The 16,322-nt window shown below is 37.6% G+C and overlaps 1 protein-coding gene across 1 annotated transcript in view; it reads left to right on the top strand.

The window, feature by feature from the left end:
• CD109 (CD109 molecule) overlaps window positions 1-16,322 on the top strand; it is a gene marked incomplete at both ends in the record, with an annotated part of 66,547 nt that overhangs the window by 36,041 nt on the left and 14,184 nt on the right. Inside the window, 12 exons of the mRNA XM_082303024.1 lie at window positions 657-731; window positions 1,170-1,230; window positions 1,752-1,887; window positions 2,634-2,751; window positions 5,492-5,605; window positions 5,810-6,028; window positions 6,700-6,844; window positions 7,587-7,763; window positions 11,820-11,901; window positions 13,171-13,399; window positions 13,896-14,061; window positions 15,153-15,343. Coding sequence (XP_082159150.1) covers window positions 657-731; window positions 1,170-1,230; window positions 1,752-1,887; window positions 2,634-2,751; window positions 5,492-5,605; window positions 5,810-6,028; window positions 6,700-6,844; window positions 7,587-7,763; window positions 11,820-11,901; window positions 13,171-13,399; window positions 13,896-14,061; window positions 15,153-15,343 — 1,713 coding nt within the window. The remainder of the gene's footprint in view (window positions 1-656; window positions 732-1,169; window positions 1,231-1,751; window positions 1,888-2,633; window positions 2,752-5,491; window positions 5,606-5,809; window positions 6,029-6,699; window positions 6,845-7,586; window positions 7,764-11,819; window positions 11,902-13,170; window positions 13,400-13,895; window positions 14,062-15,152; window positions 15,344-16,322) is intronic.

Raw genomic sequence — 16,322 nt, 5'->3', positions numbered from 1 at the left:
TGTTACAGATTATATGCTGAACAGGTAATGTTCTTTGAGCATGATTTTTAGGCTGTAATTACGCAAATGTTTTTTACTTTTGCAAGTAATATGAGCAGCAATGACTGTAAGGCTTAAAAGGTAATAGACACAGCATTTTGAATTCCAGTCAATACTTCATTGTTTTTCATTTGATAAACTGTTAAGACTTGGCAGTTTCTTCATTCAGAAAAGACAAAGAAATTAAGAAAAAAAAACCCTAATGGTTTGTGTTTTGTGTTATTTAAATTTAATAATATAAAATGAAGAATTTTTATTCTTGGGAGGGCAGAATAATTATTCATACTTTAAAATTACCTTTACTTGCAGAAGCTCTACTGCATCTACAGTTTGAAAGAGCTTGCAATATATATTATTCCTAAAGTGCTCAAAGTACGTAGCCTAAGTGCCATAAAATATCGATGGGCTGTAGGCTTATAGATGGTCTTGGTCACCCTTCCATTAATCGTAAAACCACTGCAACCTAACCCCCTTCATCCTGTCACAGACTCTTCTCTTTGGCATGAGAGCTAAGCAAGCTACAGCTTGTGGTACAGCTGTATGAATTAGCAACAGTGAAAGTTCTTAAAACTGTAGTTGGCATTCAGTCTTTGGATGATTTTTTATTTTTTTCTTAGGTCCTCCATGAGCTCAATTTATACAACACAGTGCAGTATTTCCCCCTGGTCAGAGGTTCTTCTGGTGTATTTCAGGTACTTTATTTTTTCATAATTCTAGGCTGTTGGTTTTTTTACTGCTTAGTGATTTGCACATCACTTGCCAGAAAAAAGTGAACTTTCTAACTTTTGTAACTATAGACAATGTACTGTTTTCATGGCTTGTATGAGTTTTGAAGTGTGAATTTAGTCAATATATTATACTCTGAACGCCAAGGAATATATTCATACTTCCATAAATACAGGTTGCTTTATGCTTGATACAGTCTTCACTTTGAAAAGTTTTCAGTCATTATGGAAAAACTCAGATTCATATCACCTCCATTTTGTAGGTTCCTGTATATTATTTGCTTTAGTTCTATGCTTGCTTTGACTTTATTTACTTAAAAAGAAAGAAGAGAAAAAGAAAATAGATAAGCACTGTTGATGTCTTGAATGTCCTGTATTGAGATATACTGTATAAATTTTGTCCAGAAATGCAGCCTTTGGGTATCAACTGATGCAGTTCTTGAGGAGGATAAGGAACATTTTCTTTGTAAGTAATACAACAAATGTAGTCAAATCTAGTTTACTGAGTGGGGAAGGAGGTCCATGGGATAGGACCCCTATTATGTCTTCTTACTGTGCTGCATATAGGTTGCGTCCAGCCTTACAAACTATTACCAGTTCAAAGGTTCCAGACATACAAAATTCATACCATCAGCATTTTAGAAATTTTCCTTTTTCACTGCAGTGACATTACCCCTTAAAAGCCTGAGGGTGAGTGGAGTTTTCATATGCAGTTCCAGCTGATAGATGTTTTAGTGGTTTGTCATGTGTAGCCAACCTGCATGGCCTCTGTTTCATAAGCACTCCACAGAGGCCATGTAGAAATTTGTGTGAAACTTTTTTATTCTTAAAATAAAAAAGGTCCTAGTGTCACACAGTAGTTTTACCATATGTAAAAATCTATAGATTAGTCCAAACAGTATATTAATTTGAATTTTCTTAATTGCATTTATTAGAGTTTTCTAAATATATATATTTGTAGGTAGGACAGTATTTTTTATTTTGTAGATGGTGGAATGATACCTATAGAGGATGGTTTCGGTGATGATATGCCGGTATCTAAAAATGGACCTCCTGATTTCAGCAATCTCTATGTGAGGACACATTTTCCAGAGACTTGGCTTTGGATTGACACTGACATGAGGTATAATTTAGAAGCAAATGGAAACCGATTTGCATTTGCAGGTTTTTTTATTTTTTGTAGGTTTCAGTAGCATTCTGCACCAATGCTGAAGAACACTGCTTTAAAATGTAGCATTATTTATATTCTGCTACCACCTAGAGGCCACAAGTGAGACTGAAAATCGGAAAAATGAGTTGTACAACTGCACAAGAGAGGATTATGCTGACTGAAATCCTAGGAGTTTCAGTATAAGCAAGATAAAAATCCTGGAGACAAAAGAATGGGGACATAATAGATAGGGACACCTAGCGTTTTTCTCTACAGGACATGAAAAGATGGTGATTAGCCTAGAAAGGGAAATTATTGCTGTCTGCACCTAATTCAGTGCATAGTTCAAACTGTCAAATGATGGTGAAACATGACCTGTATCATGAAGCACAAATCTTGTATTCTTTTACAGGTGAGAAGTTCAGGAAGCAACCATCATCTGGGATTGTTTTAAAAGGATGTGTAAAAGTGGATTACATGTAATGTGATTCAGTGTAATTACCTTCAATTCATGTAATTTAAAATAATTTAAATTTTTAAAATAATTTTGATCCCATCATGGTATTTCTAAATGGTTAGAAGAAGAAAAATGGATAATGAGCAGCTTTTCTTTCCAGGAATTTGGACTTAATTTTTCATGCATTTTAGACGTGTGTATCCACTTACTGATGTCTGTAAATGGATGGTTTTGAAAGTCTGCTCTCCCCTTCTGCCATCAGATCTGACACAGAAACCACAATGGATGCCATTGTACCTGATACCATCACATCCTGGGTAGCCAGTGCTTTTGTGATCTCTGAAAACGGTGGGCTTGGAGTGACAACTGCCCCGGTGGAGGTACCATCTCACTAGAGTTCTCCTTTAAGGCTGGTAACACTGTAGGTTGTTGCTGGACTCTGATTTGGTTCTAACAGCAGCACCTCCTTATACTAATAAAGAGACTGAGAGGCCGCGTGTATTCAAGCTGTAAAGAAAACATCATCACTGAAGACATGTATGATACTATAGCTGCCTTCTCTTCGGCTCATACACATATCTAAGACTTTACACAGATATTTGGATGCCTGTTTCTGTTGGAGAAGAGTACTTCCTGGATGTGCCCATTTCAAAATCTTTGTATGTAGAAAGGGGGAATGACTATCTGGGAACAGTGTTGCATGTTTTCTTGGCTCTTCCCAGAGAGCATTCCATGAGTTGATAATGTATGCAGTGAGGTTTGCACAGACTGGCAGGGAAGAGGTGGCTGGGATGTGAGAGGCATTTGTCTGCTGCCCTGCTAACACTTACAGCTAACACTTACCCCAGGGAGGGAGAACAGGAGAGCTGATTTAACACTAAATTTATCTGTCAAAAGCAGTCCTGGAATATACAGGTACCCCTGATCTAGATGAACTTGCAGGGGGCTTGGACTACATGTTATCCAGAGGTCTCTCGCAACAGAACCATTCTGTGATCTGTGATAGGTGCTAAGTTTTGGATGACTTAGCTTGAGGAGCAGAGTGGACCCTGAGAGCTAGCCATGGGATGAGGTTCTTCTTGCTCCCAAATTTCTGTGTCCTGAGGCTCTTTTCATGCTTCCCAGTGTTTGAGGAGTTTAGCAGTTTAAGCTAAATTCAGCACTCCTCAGGTTAGATCTCTAACCTGAGTTTCCCGGTGTACAAGTTCAGTTGTCCTAGGATCACTCTGTATTCAAGGAAACCGCTGCTTAAAGAGAGTTGTTTAGCCTGTTTAAAACAGGAATTAATGCTTGAAGTCTCATTTAGCTAGTATTTTATATACATAGAATAATCCTTCCATTCATTATGTAAAGATCCTAGAGAAGCTATGTTCCTATCAGAGACTATTCCACTCACATACCTAAGTTTAGAAAGGTTGAAACTGTAGTAGTGGGCCGTGGATTTCCATCTTGGTTCCTGGACTAGGGGAAGCATAGCTTGTAGACAGCCAGCTTATCCATTTAAGTTCTCATGTCCTCAAATTCTTGGGGAAGAAGAACTTTTGAAATCCAAACTGAGATCTAGGTCGAGATTTCACAGTTGGCTTCTATACCAGACACAGAGCTTGTGCTTTGAACACCCTGATCTGAACCCCACTACAGAATTTGGAGCCCAGTCTGGATTTTGTGGCTAAGGCTCATTTGAGACTGGAATCCTTATTCTTGTTTCTTTTGGTTGGCTTGGCAGAGATGGGACAGAAAAAAAGGATAGTTTTCTGATTAAAACTGTGTGGAAATACACACTTGGCCTCTCATCCTCAAATGTGAGAAGGCTGCAAGTAGACCAGATGTTGAGATAATAATTTAGCTATAATCACCCCCATGCACTGCTCAGTACTTCACTATTGTTGGGACATTTAGGTTGTGCTTTAGAGTTCCATATGGCTGAAACATGTTAATCAGTACCATACAGAGAGGCAATTAAAAGAAAGACATGAAAAATGTAATGGGGGAAGGAAGTAAGTGACATCTGCGTGCTTTATGTCATGTACTGCTTTGCATAATTTTTTTTTTGACTTCTCCTACACAGAGTGTCAATAATTTTACTCAGTTTTATTTTATTGTAATATACTGGCATATCCCTGAGTGTAAGACTTCAGTTTTTATTTAAAGTAAAAAGACAAAAAAAAATAGGTGCATAGGGAAAGCCTTTACTATGAACTAACCAACTTCTCTAATGTTTAATATCTAAAGAAGTTTATGACACTGAGAGCTTTAGCAAACAAATTTTTTTTTTTTTACAGAAAGCATTGGAATATTTGCTAGCTAGAAAAGAAAAGCTGAGGGATTTTTGTTTCTGAAACTCAAAACACTTGGAAGATTTTTTTAAATGCAAACCAGATGAAAATAATTTTTAATTGACATTTCGCTTATAAAGGATATTATGTCCCAGCCATTCTTATTGTACAGCTGTTCATAAACAGTGAAATTTTGATCCCATTCAGCTTGATGAGACGTTACCACTGACTTCTTAGAGTCAAGATTTCTTTCAAAATGCTCTGTTCGCAGATAAAAGAAACTGCTTGCTGGTATATTTCTGCAGTTTTTATTTTAATTAATAAAGTACATATTTTTAGAAGTATAACTAAAGAACTTACGTTAAGATTAATCTTACTAAATAAAAAAAGCACTGTAAGGTGGTGTTGAGTTACAGAATTTGGGTCGAGTTAGTTAGTTACTATTGTATTGACATGAAAATAGGTCAATTTACAGAGTCTTAATCATTCATTACTTGTGTACTCAAAGCAATTCAGTTACCTTAATGAGAGTTCAGGACAGTTCACAGCTTCCAAACTTGCAAGATGATAGACTCTTAGTCCTAATTCAGTTGCCTCTGTTGGGGCTGCCCTGTCAAAGCTGTCAGCAGGTCTCGTCTGAATGGTGTTTCTAAAGGTGCTAACGACCAGAAGCATCTTTGCCTTCTGCTTCAGCCCCGCAGTAATGCGTTTTGTCAGCTGTAGAGTACAACTAAACATACTCTATCACTGAATTTAAAAGTGATCAGAAGACAAGTTGTATAGTAATTTTCTTTCTAGTCTCTAGTCTAGGTTGTAGGGGTTCATGACTGATTTTGTTTTGCAGCTAGAAGTTTTTCAACCTTTTTTCATTTTCCTGAACCTTCCATACTCCGTCATCAGAGGAGAGCAGTTCATTTTGGAAGTGAACATCTTTAATTATTTGAAAGAAGAAGCTGAGGTAAAAACCAATCTCTTTATCTTTGAATGTTACTTGATACTGCAGGGTTTTCATCACTGAGGAAGACCATACCTTTCTTTGTGAGAATTGGAGTATTTTCTTTAGTGGGCAGACCTACTTGTCTACACACAAAACAGGTGGCAGATTATGAAAGCAGCTTTTCAAAATTGACACTTTGTATTGCAAATATTACTGTATTTACAGGTTATTGTGATCCTGGATATGAATGATGCTTTTGAAATTATTTTAACATCCAATGAAATAAATGCTACAGCTAATCAACAGTCTGTATCTGTACCAAGTGAAGATGGGAAAACTGTTCAATTTCCAATCAAGCCAAAACAGCTGGGAGAGATTCCTATCAAAGTGACAGCAATATCATCTGTTGCTTCTGATGCTGTCGTCCAGAAAATTCTAGTAAAGGTAAACAGCCTGTAGCTTGGCTTGTTCCTGATGTAAATTGTTCCCAAAAACAGGCAACATAGTTCTGCAAAAAGGCAACCCAATGTACTTGTCCGCCTCTTGCTTTGTATGGTCGGTTTGGGGTCAGGTGGCTTAAAGTAGAAAACACTTCTTTTAAAATAATTTGTCCTTTAAAATTCTTTAGATCCCCTTCCAGGAATGAACACATAGATCTATTCAACTACAGATAGTTTGTCCAACGCTTCTTGAAAGCAAGGTGAAACCTATTTGTGTATCACTGAACCCTTGGTGCTATAGCTAATTTAATAACCTGTGGAGAGTAGACCAGGTAACTGTTTGGATAAGTGCAATTGATTTTACCATACACCTGGCTTTCATTCAAAGCCTATTTTAGATGAACATTTCTGTATTTTGCTACTGGTGCTGGAATTTTAGCCTCCAGGCTTTCTGGTAAACCAGACATGGATAAGACTTGCCTAGCTTTGGATGTCTGATTTGTGTTGGGCTTCATTTCAGTGGAAGGTGGTAGACAATTGTACATCTCATCCTACAATAAATGCTCAAGATCATAGAATCAGAGAATGGTTGAGGTTGGGAGTGGTACAACCTTCCTGCTCAGGGCAGGATCAACTACAGAAGGATACTCAGCACCCCTGTCTTTATCTTCATAGGCTGAAGGATTGGAACAGACATATTCTCAGACAGTCCTTTTGGATTTGACTGGGAATAAACGACAAGCAGTGTCAAAAACTTTGGAATTCACTTTTCCTTCGGATGTTGTAAGTGACAGTGAGAGAGTGCAGGTCACTGCTGTTGGTAAGAATTATCTTGCTCTGTTGCTGTCATTAGGGAATTAATTATGGCATTAATTGTTATTTAACTGCAATATAAATAGGTTGATGCATTAAGTCACAGTAATTTACCGTCATGCATTAGGATAAACATAGGGAGACCTTATGGATGGAGTGTTTTACTTCCTTTAATTTATTTAATTTATGCTAATATGGTGTTTGTAAGATATTTTCGGAGTTAGAGATTGGATTTTAGTCAAGAAGGTCCTGCAAAGTTTGCTGGTATTCTGTTTAGTTATGCTGTCTGCAGAATGAAACCTGTAACCTGACTAACTGTTGTTTACTGTAACACTGGGGCTTTGATAACTGCAGGTGAGAGAAGAAATAAATGAAGTTTCAAATACAGACCATTACTGAAACATTTTCTTGGATTAAATAGATTTTAGTTTTATGGGGTTCTGTTGGGTTGCTTTTGGGGTTTTGGTGTTGTGGGGTTTTTTTTGTTTGTTTGTTTTGTTTTGTTTATTTTTTAATGGTAGCTGTTTGAAATTGCTCTGTGTTTGGAAAGGTCTGTAGGGAGTTGGGTCAGTGGGCATAAAGTTGATCAGTAGATGAAGTATCTTTTCTGCCTGCTTAGTGGTGTTTAGTAGAAACATTCCCAATATATCATATTTCCTCCCAGTTTAGAGTATACCACCCTTTATGTGTGAGGTATGCATTTATTTGCAATAAGCTTTAGTTTATTTTGATTAAATTTTATCTTTCAGGTGATTTACTTGGGCCTTCTATCCATGGTTTGTCATCATTGATTAAGATGCCTTATGGCTGTGGTGAACAGAATATGATCAATTTTGCTCCAAATGTGTATGTTTTGCAATACTTGACTAAAACCAGGCAGTTGAAAGAGGATATTAGATCAAAAGCTGTGTCATTTCTGAGAAAAGGTCTGTATGCCTTAAAGAAAGATGTTAGATTTTTAAGAACTCTTCCTAGTAAAAAGATACCTATGACTATTCATCTGGTGTTTGAAATGTTGTTCAATTTGTGTCAATGAGAACTGGAAGAAAAACCATTGTTTCTTTTTTTTCCTCTTTATTCTGGGCTGACAGAATTAGACAGTAAATTATTTTGTTTACAAGGGCAAGTTTTCTCAGAAAAAAAATGTTGGTTTTGTACAATTACTTTTTTTCAGATGACAAATGCATTTTAGAAGATAATTCATATGGATTTACAAGATGGTTGTTACTTCTTGTTTGATAAAACCCCATGTGAGCAGACATTTCTGATCTCTGCCTGAGGCACAGAGCTTTAAAATGAGTCAGTGAGCAGAGTGAACCACATTCATCCCCTGTCTTCAATGACACCATCCTGACATGTCCTTGTAGAGCTCAAGGAGTGGCATTTGCTCTCATGGCTGGCTTTTTTACCCACAGAAATTTTAGACTTGGTCAGAACTCTGTGCTAGAAATCAAAAGCTGGAAAATTTTAGTTGGAAATTGTTGTATATTGGAATGGGGAGATACTCCAGAACATCACAAAGTCTGGAGACCACAGCTGCACTCTGGCTTTTGGATCAGACAGTATCTAACTGTGGTGTCCCACACGCGCCACGTGTCAGTCTCCATGCTGAGAGCCTGGTTCTCAGAGAGCACTGACACCAGCCCCGTGTGAGCTACACCCCTGCTAAAGCATCGTGATGACATTTTCAATTTTTGTTTACTCTCTCTAAGTCTTTTTTGTTGGATTTTTTTAAAGTTGTTGACATTTCCCTTGGAAAAAGCACAGCTCAAAATAAATTTTCCTTTCATCAAGATTGCAATTTTCTGTCAAAGCAGTTAAATGATCTTTTTTTATTATTATTTTTTAAACCCTTGCTACTACATGGTTTAGTTGAAAATTGCAGTGGGGAGGAAGAGATGTGTTATGTAAACAGCTACTCTGAAGTTTGTAAGCAATCTATCACTCTTTTAAGACTGAGCTTTGGTATCATAATTTTCTAAAGTTTTCCAATAGTGGATTTATTTAAGTTGTTTCAAATCAAATGAATGCTTTGAAATTTAAATGTTTAAATGTCACTTACATACAAAGTGTATTGTGTTCTTAACTTCTTTCTGAGGCTTTGAATTGAGGTACATGTTTTTAACACTGTAGGTGCCAAAACAATAACTATGCTGGAATACTTGTAACCTTAAGATAGAAAATAACCGCAATCTAAAAAATATTCTGGTATTTTTGCTTTATTTTAATAATTGTTTTCTGTTGTTGCTCGATTTTTGTTTTTTAAGTGTAATCTTCAAGTTGAAATTTAGCTTAAGATATAATTTTTATAGACTCAGTTTTTGAAAGGATTGTTATGAAGTTTAATTTAAAACATACTTTATTTCCCATGTCGTAATTCAACAAGTATTTGAAAAAGTAACCTCAGAATCTGAAGTAAATATAATTAATTTATGGCTAAATGCTTGTGAGAAGAAGGGATCATATAGCTAGCAGAAACTGCTATATGATCCTTCTTTTAGCAGTTTTATTTACTTAGAACAAAGGCAAAGCCAAAGAAAAGTTGCCCTTTAAGCACATTTCTTAATTCTGGTAATGACAAATCCCGTCTTTAAATCACTTTTTCTGAAATGAAAAACACCTGATTCATCTGAAAGCTTTGTTGTTAGACCCAAAGAGGTAAAGATTTTGAGCAGAATTTCCAAGCTGTTTAAAATGTAAGATCCTTCAGTCTTGAACATCTTTCTGAAGTCCTTTCCATCTTGATACATTCCTCTTTCGGCTTTGTGAGCTCTTTTCAATGAGCCTCCTACATCTCTTGGGTTCCAGCCAACCCTCTGGGAATAGTAGTGAACATCTTCATAATAGGATCCTTCTTTTCCTTGCCTCCCCACTTTCATGTGTTGACGTTTGAAGTATCATTTTTCACGTGTGATTGAGTGTCTGTTGGACCAAGTGCGGTGGTTCGCAGCCTCCAGGCCTCCTGTTCCAGCATTTCTGCAGGCGTTCCCATGTTAGATACGCTTGTGTTGGGAGACTTGTGCGTGACTGCAGCAGTGTTGGCGCTGAGACGAAAGCAAACAGAATGTAGGAAATAGCTGAGTGATCTCTCTCCCTCTGGTTCTGCTCATCTTTCTGATCCCTCCCAGTCTTACATTCTGAGATGAATTTGTGCCTGTGTAAGGGCTGCTCAGCAGTCTTTGTTAGGCAGGCTGAAAGTTGTAGTCTAGTGCTTTTACACTACCAGTAGGATGATGGTGATTATAATACTTACTGCTGTATATTGCTAGTTCTGCAAAGAAGCAGAAGACCTTGTTTTCAGACCTTGCAGTCAGATACTTTTGAAGAAGGAGCAGTCTATTTGTATATATACACGTGTTTGTGCTCCTCATAGAACATTATTTGGAGGCTTAAACTTTGACAGTGACTTTTGCTTTTCTTGGAGAGAAATGGCACTCGCTCCTCCTTTTTTTCCCCCTTCCATTTAAGAGTGTTTTACTTAGTATCATTAACTGAGATGACAGGTATGTCTGTGTCTGAAAGACTCACCAGTTTTAGTGATGTAATTAGCCACTATCATGCTAAATACATAATAAACCTATAGTAAAGCAAAAATTTTGATTGCAAACTCTTCTAAAGAAGACTCAAAAGCGAAATTTGTTGCTATTGGGGTTACGTGGGAAGGTACCCAGTTATACTATAGTAACAGTTCAGATTCACAGCTTTATATCTCATTCTCTTCTATTACAGAGAGACCTTAACTAGGAATTCATCTTACACTGGCACTTAGATTGAGGGACCAGGCCATTTATTCCTCAGTAACTGGGGGGTATGGTTCACTCACTGTTTATGTACAGACAGGATAGTATGGAAGTGGGTGATTAATGAAAGCAAGGAACATTTTACGTGGTTGTAGCTGGATGGACCTCACTGGACGTATTTGTGTGAATTCATTTGTGTAGGACTTACTGATGGTTGCCTGAAAGTTTTTCTGCCTGATTCTGTATTGTGTGCATATCTACCAGGTCTTTGATTAATGAGTATACTTCCTTAATTATAATAGCTAAAATAGTAAAACTAAGGGAAAAGACAAAGTGGAGGGAAAGAAAAGATGCTGTTACTGTTCTGGATACACAAATGGCAGGCAAGATGTAAGGGAAGAAAGGCTTTAGACACCAGAAACTACTGTGATTAGCAAATCATAGGAAGCTCTTCATTTCTAACATTAATGAACCCCTGGCTCTGTACTGAAGTCATCCACGAGTGAGAATGCCGCTGGTGGTTGCGAGCAGTCAGTGAGCCTTTGAGGCCCTTTTATTTTGGATGTCCTGAAGCCAGGAGAAAGCTGCACTTGTTCTGGATACTGAAAAATCTTAGGATAACATTTGAAATGGTTCTTCTCAGGATTTCAGGACCTTCAGGTCTTTTGAAAATTTTCTCTTGTTTCAGAACAGCCTCTTCCAACTTGCTTTTTCTGTTAGCAAGACTATTGATTTGACAAAAGCCACCTGAAGAAGAGGTCTGGCTTTCCAGCAGCACTTGTAGCCTTGCTCTTCCAGCTGGACAACAATTTTTGCTTGTTGTTCCTTTTATGCTGTAAAGATAGAGCATTTCTGTAGGTACACAAGATCCCCAAAGTGATGAAAACACTGAACTATAGCTGCATCTCTGCTCTACTCTCACTGCTCTGGTCCTGGAACCCTGGGTGTCTGGGGGCACATCTCTGCACTGCTTGAGTGGCTGATGAGCAGCAGCAGGAGTTTCTTGTTCTCCTTTTGTAGATGGATCCTTTGTGTTACTGCTGCCTGCTTCCTCATAATCTTCTGCATGGTCTTGTGTGTTCCTGCGTATTTGTGAAGTTTTTTAAGAAATAGAAGCTTCAGTTCTGCCCTTCTCAGTCTTAGAAAGTGCCTTACTTCCTATCATCAGTTTCAGTTCCAGTTTGTGCTGGAACCCGCATGAGAGGAATGTGTTCAATACCTGTCTCTACTTTTCCACTTCAGGCTACCAAAGAGAGCTGCTTTTCCAGAGGGATGATGGCTCTTTTAGTGCCTTTGGAAATGAAGATCCCTCTGGGAGCACATGGTGAGTAGTTCTGCCAGAATCATTGTGGAATTTCAGTATTTTAGATATTTTCCCTGCATCTGAAAAGTTTTTGTGAAGCTGGTAAAAGTTTCCAGCTGTATTAGCCTTCTGCCTGGTTTTCATTAGGTGTTTAGGCCAACTCTAAGGTCTTTCTTGCTGGATAACATATTGTCAAAGCCATTATTAGGGCGAGGCTTTTTAATTTTGCAAAAAAAAAAAAAAAAAGATGAATTATTTTAACCAGGGAAATAGTTTAGTCTGAAAGTTTTTGCTGTTGCTTTCCTCAAAAGAATGAAGAATAACAATTGAATTAGTTATTCTTGCACTTGACTGAAACCATTTAGGGCTATGTGATCATCCCTGCTTCAAGCAGATTTTCAGTTATCTCTGTACTGGAGGCTGAAGACTGACTGAGACATTTTGTAGGGGCTGAGCAGAGTTACTGGTTGTAAAAATTTTGTTATACTTGCCTCTCTCACATTTCCTTTTATTGAGACTATAAACACAGCTAAAAAAATCTTTACAGTGCTGTGTTTCACTCCAGGAAGCATACAGAGCATAGTTGTGGAAGCCAGATAGATAACGGAGACAGGTTCCACCACTTTGTTCAGCTAAACCTTGCTCACTTTAGATGTACTTATGTATTCCAGTACATGCTTCTGTCGTTGCTTAGAACCATCCCAGTTACTGTGCCACTGAAAGAGACTTTCTTCTGGAGTCAGTGGGCATCTTTCATTGATATCAGCAGGATTTGCCAGTACTGGCAACTCTGGTACTTAAATAGTTCAGTGACAAGTTACCTGAATGCACATTTGGAAAGACGGAGTCGAGAGATAATTTGGGATTATTAATAATAAAACAACAAAGGTTGTTTCAAGGATGTCATTACAGGGATAGTGGTGGTAATTAACATCACACTCATAACTGCATTACTTTGTAAACTATAACTTCTGTCTAGCAGCAGAAGGCAGGAGAGCAACCTTTGAATAAAGATATACATGTGCTGGCAGACTTAGAATCTATACTCTGTATTTATTTCTGAAGCACAGCAGCTGGAGAAGGGGTGATCTTCAGGAACAAGGATATATCTTCATTTTTTGGTGGATTAAGTTTAGTCTACTTGCTTATCTGGGTGAGGCATTCATTTTACTCTGCTTGGGAGGGGTGTGTTGAACACCTTATGCTTTACAGTATTCTTACATCATCTGAAACAGAGGAAGCTGTAATGCCTGGCTAATTTTGACTTACCTGATGAATCTTTTCCCCAAGGTTATCAGCTTTTGTATTGAGATGTTTCCTTCAAGCTCGTCCGTTCTTAGATATTGACGAGGATGTACTCATGGATACAGCTAAATGGATTGTCCGTCATCAGAAATTAAATGGGGAGTTCCAGGAGCCTGGGAAAGTGTTACACAGTGATCTTCAAGGAGGCACCAGTAATCCAATTACTCTCACAGCTTACATCGTGTCATCCCTCCTGGGGTTCCCAGATAAACAGGTATTGGAATTCATAAGTATGATTCGTAGTTACAGGAATGCTTCATAAATTTTCATAGTACGTGACAAACACTTGGTACTTTAAAGAAATAGAGGGATATTTGAACACAGGCAAAATTTAACCTCATTTTGTTGAACATCCCTTAACTATTCAAAACAATGCAAAGTTGTGTTAAGCCCTTCAATTTTGTATTTGCAAAATCTAAAGGCAGTTTCTGTTAGCAAGACTATTGTCATGACTTTAGTCCAAGAACTTGCAAAGAAATTTCTTGGGGGAAACTAGTCTTAAAGATGTTAAGTCATTCCAGTTGATTTAATTGAAATTACTCATTTTCATAAAAGACAGTGCCAGATCAAAAGGCTTGCCTTTGAGGTTCGTGTCTGCGACTCTGAAAGAGATTTCTCATTATTTTTTGGTCCGAATTTTTCTTTTACATTTACTATTCCAAGATCTATTTTATTCACTGTATATTCTTCAATATTATCTTCATTTCCAGCATGCTTATGCCATCAAGACTGCTACAAACTTTCTAGAAGATAAATTAGGTGAAGGCATTTCAGATAATTACACATTGGCACTTGTGACATATGCATTGTCCTGGGCAAAAAGTACAAAAGCAAAGGAAGCACTGAATATGCTGAACCAGAGAGCGGAACACCAAGGTACTGCACAAGTATCTTACTCAGTTGTACAGACAGGTTTTTGTCAAATTGAAAAATGCCTATCATATATCTACAGCTGTATATTCAGAATTCAAATCTGTTCTGAGTATGATATAGAGAATTAGCTAAGAAGTTCTAAGACAGCCTTAATGAGAAGTGTCCATAAATGAATGACGATTCACAAGAAAGCTTGTTCTTTCAGTCTCAGTGTTCCTGATAGGAGTACTGTGATGCTGTTGAAGAACGACTTGTCAGTTTCCTATTTTGTTATGCACACTCGTAAGATCAGCATGGTTAAAGAGGGGTAGATGGATGAAGTTAACTATTCCAGTGTAGTTTGGAGAGATCAGGAGGGTGTTGGGGGCTAATGAGTATTAGAATGAAGAGGTGAAGTGTTGGACTTTCTGTAAGGCAATACAGAGGTCTGTTGCACTTTCCCTGAGGACCTGTCATCTCAGTATGTTTAATGTCTTTCAAGTTTAGCACAGCTGAATTCTTCTTCCTAATTTGGGGGAGGAACAGACCATATGGAGTATAAGAAATGGAAGTTTTTGGCTCAAAATAGTAACTGTCCTCTTGAAAAAGCTAGAGGAATTCATGTTGTAGCCTAGCAACGGAGCCTCTTGAGTGTCCCTCTATGTTTACTGAATTAGGCCTTTTGGAGAGTCACTTCTGGGACGAGAAGTCATTTTTTTGGGAAGGATCCACTCAAGAATGAGTCTAGTGAGCAGCTGTGCTGCCTGAGGTGCCTTCTCTAGTCCTGAGAGAAAGGAGCGCTGTAACAAGGTGGCCTTTTCACAAGGGCTCTTTTATGTGAGCATTTCAGGCTGACAAGGAAAGGATCAATGTAAAGTTCACTGAAATCAATTGAGTGACTGTTTGGACTCCAGCTTTTTTTGTATCTTGAGTCAAACATTGCTAAGGAAGTACTTAAGTCAGTCCTTCATGGAACACATGCCTAAACTTTGATTTCATAGATCCTTGCTAGGGCCCACGTGTAAGCATTAATGAAGAGGTTTCCCCTAAGACTTTCCCAGAAATCCAAAGACTTCAGTCTGTGGATCTGAGGTTATTATTGGTTCCTTTTACAGGAGAATTTCGTTTCTGGGTAACACCTGCTTCTGAAATTTCTGACTCATGGCAGCCACGGTCCATTGATATTGAACTTGCAGCATACGCTCTGCTCTCTCACTTTCATCAAGACAGATTAGCTGAGGGGATCCCTATTATGAAATGGCTAAGTCATCAAAGAAATCACCTTGGGGGATTTTCATCTACTCAGGTAATATCTTGTCTTAAGGGGTTTTGCTATACTTTCTAAACGAGCAGTGTATATTTAAAAATAAAAAAAAAAGGACCATTTTTTACATAGTAATTACTGAGTTTTGTTTTGCTGTAGCTGCCTTGGTTATGTACAAGCCTGCATTATTGGCATCTTACTCCTGGACTGCCAGTTTTAGTATTTTTGGCAAGTCTAATAAAAAAGAGAATTAGAGGGAGACCTTCTTTACATAACGTATTAATAACAAAACAAATCAAGAAGAAATAGTGATGCCCATGGAAAAGTAATTAAACATATTTTCGAAATAAGTATGATGAAACATCTATGCTTACTTTCTTTCCAAGGAGAGAAACCTCTTTTTATTCTTACCATGTGCGGGTCCTCAAACTCCTGAAAGGCTATTAACTTAGCGTTTAACTAAGGGGAGTAGGTTTTAGAAGAACAGCCTAACCTAATCCCTCTGTTGGCAGTTGGTCTTAACTTAATAATGTACTTTGTCCTTATTATTGCATAGATTTTTGATGGGCCGTGAAATTTGGAAGATCTTCACTATCTCCAGGAGGTTTCCATGTTATTAAAGCCACATCTTATAAGTTGTGCTGGCATCCAAAAAAATTAGATAGTACTTTGGATTGCACTGGTTTAAACTAGCCTTTAAATTAACTGCAAATGCTGGTCACAGTAAAATGCTGCTTGGTACCAAGGTGTACAGGCTATCCTTCATTATTTTCAGATGTTGGTTAGTATTAATCTGAGAGAAATATGTTCTGAGTAAAATGCAATTTAAGAACCAGGTGGGTTCCCCTGAGTTATTAGTGCTTTCCTAATGTGTTAATTCTTGCTTATTTTTTGGAGAAGTTGATTGAAGCACTAAATGAGTTAACAAAATCTTATTCTTCAGAAACCTATTTTACTTAAAAGTTTGAAAATCGAGCAACATATCATTTACCCTTGAGGGTAAAATTAAGAAATTAACTTA

This window comes from Coloeus monedula, assembly GCF_965178545.1.
Source record: "Coloeus monedula genome assembly, chromosome: 2".
Taxonomy (NCBI): Eukaryota; Metazoa; Chordata; class Aves; order Passeriformes; family Corvidae; genus Coloeus; species Coloeus monedula.
The sequence above is the reverse complement of the archived record's forward strand: the minus strand, read 5'-3'. Positions and strand labels throughout refer to the sequence as shown.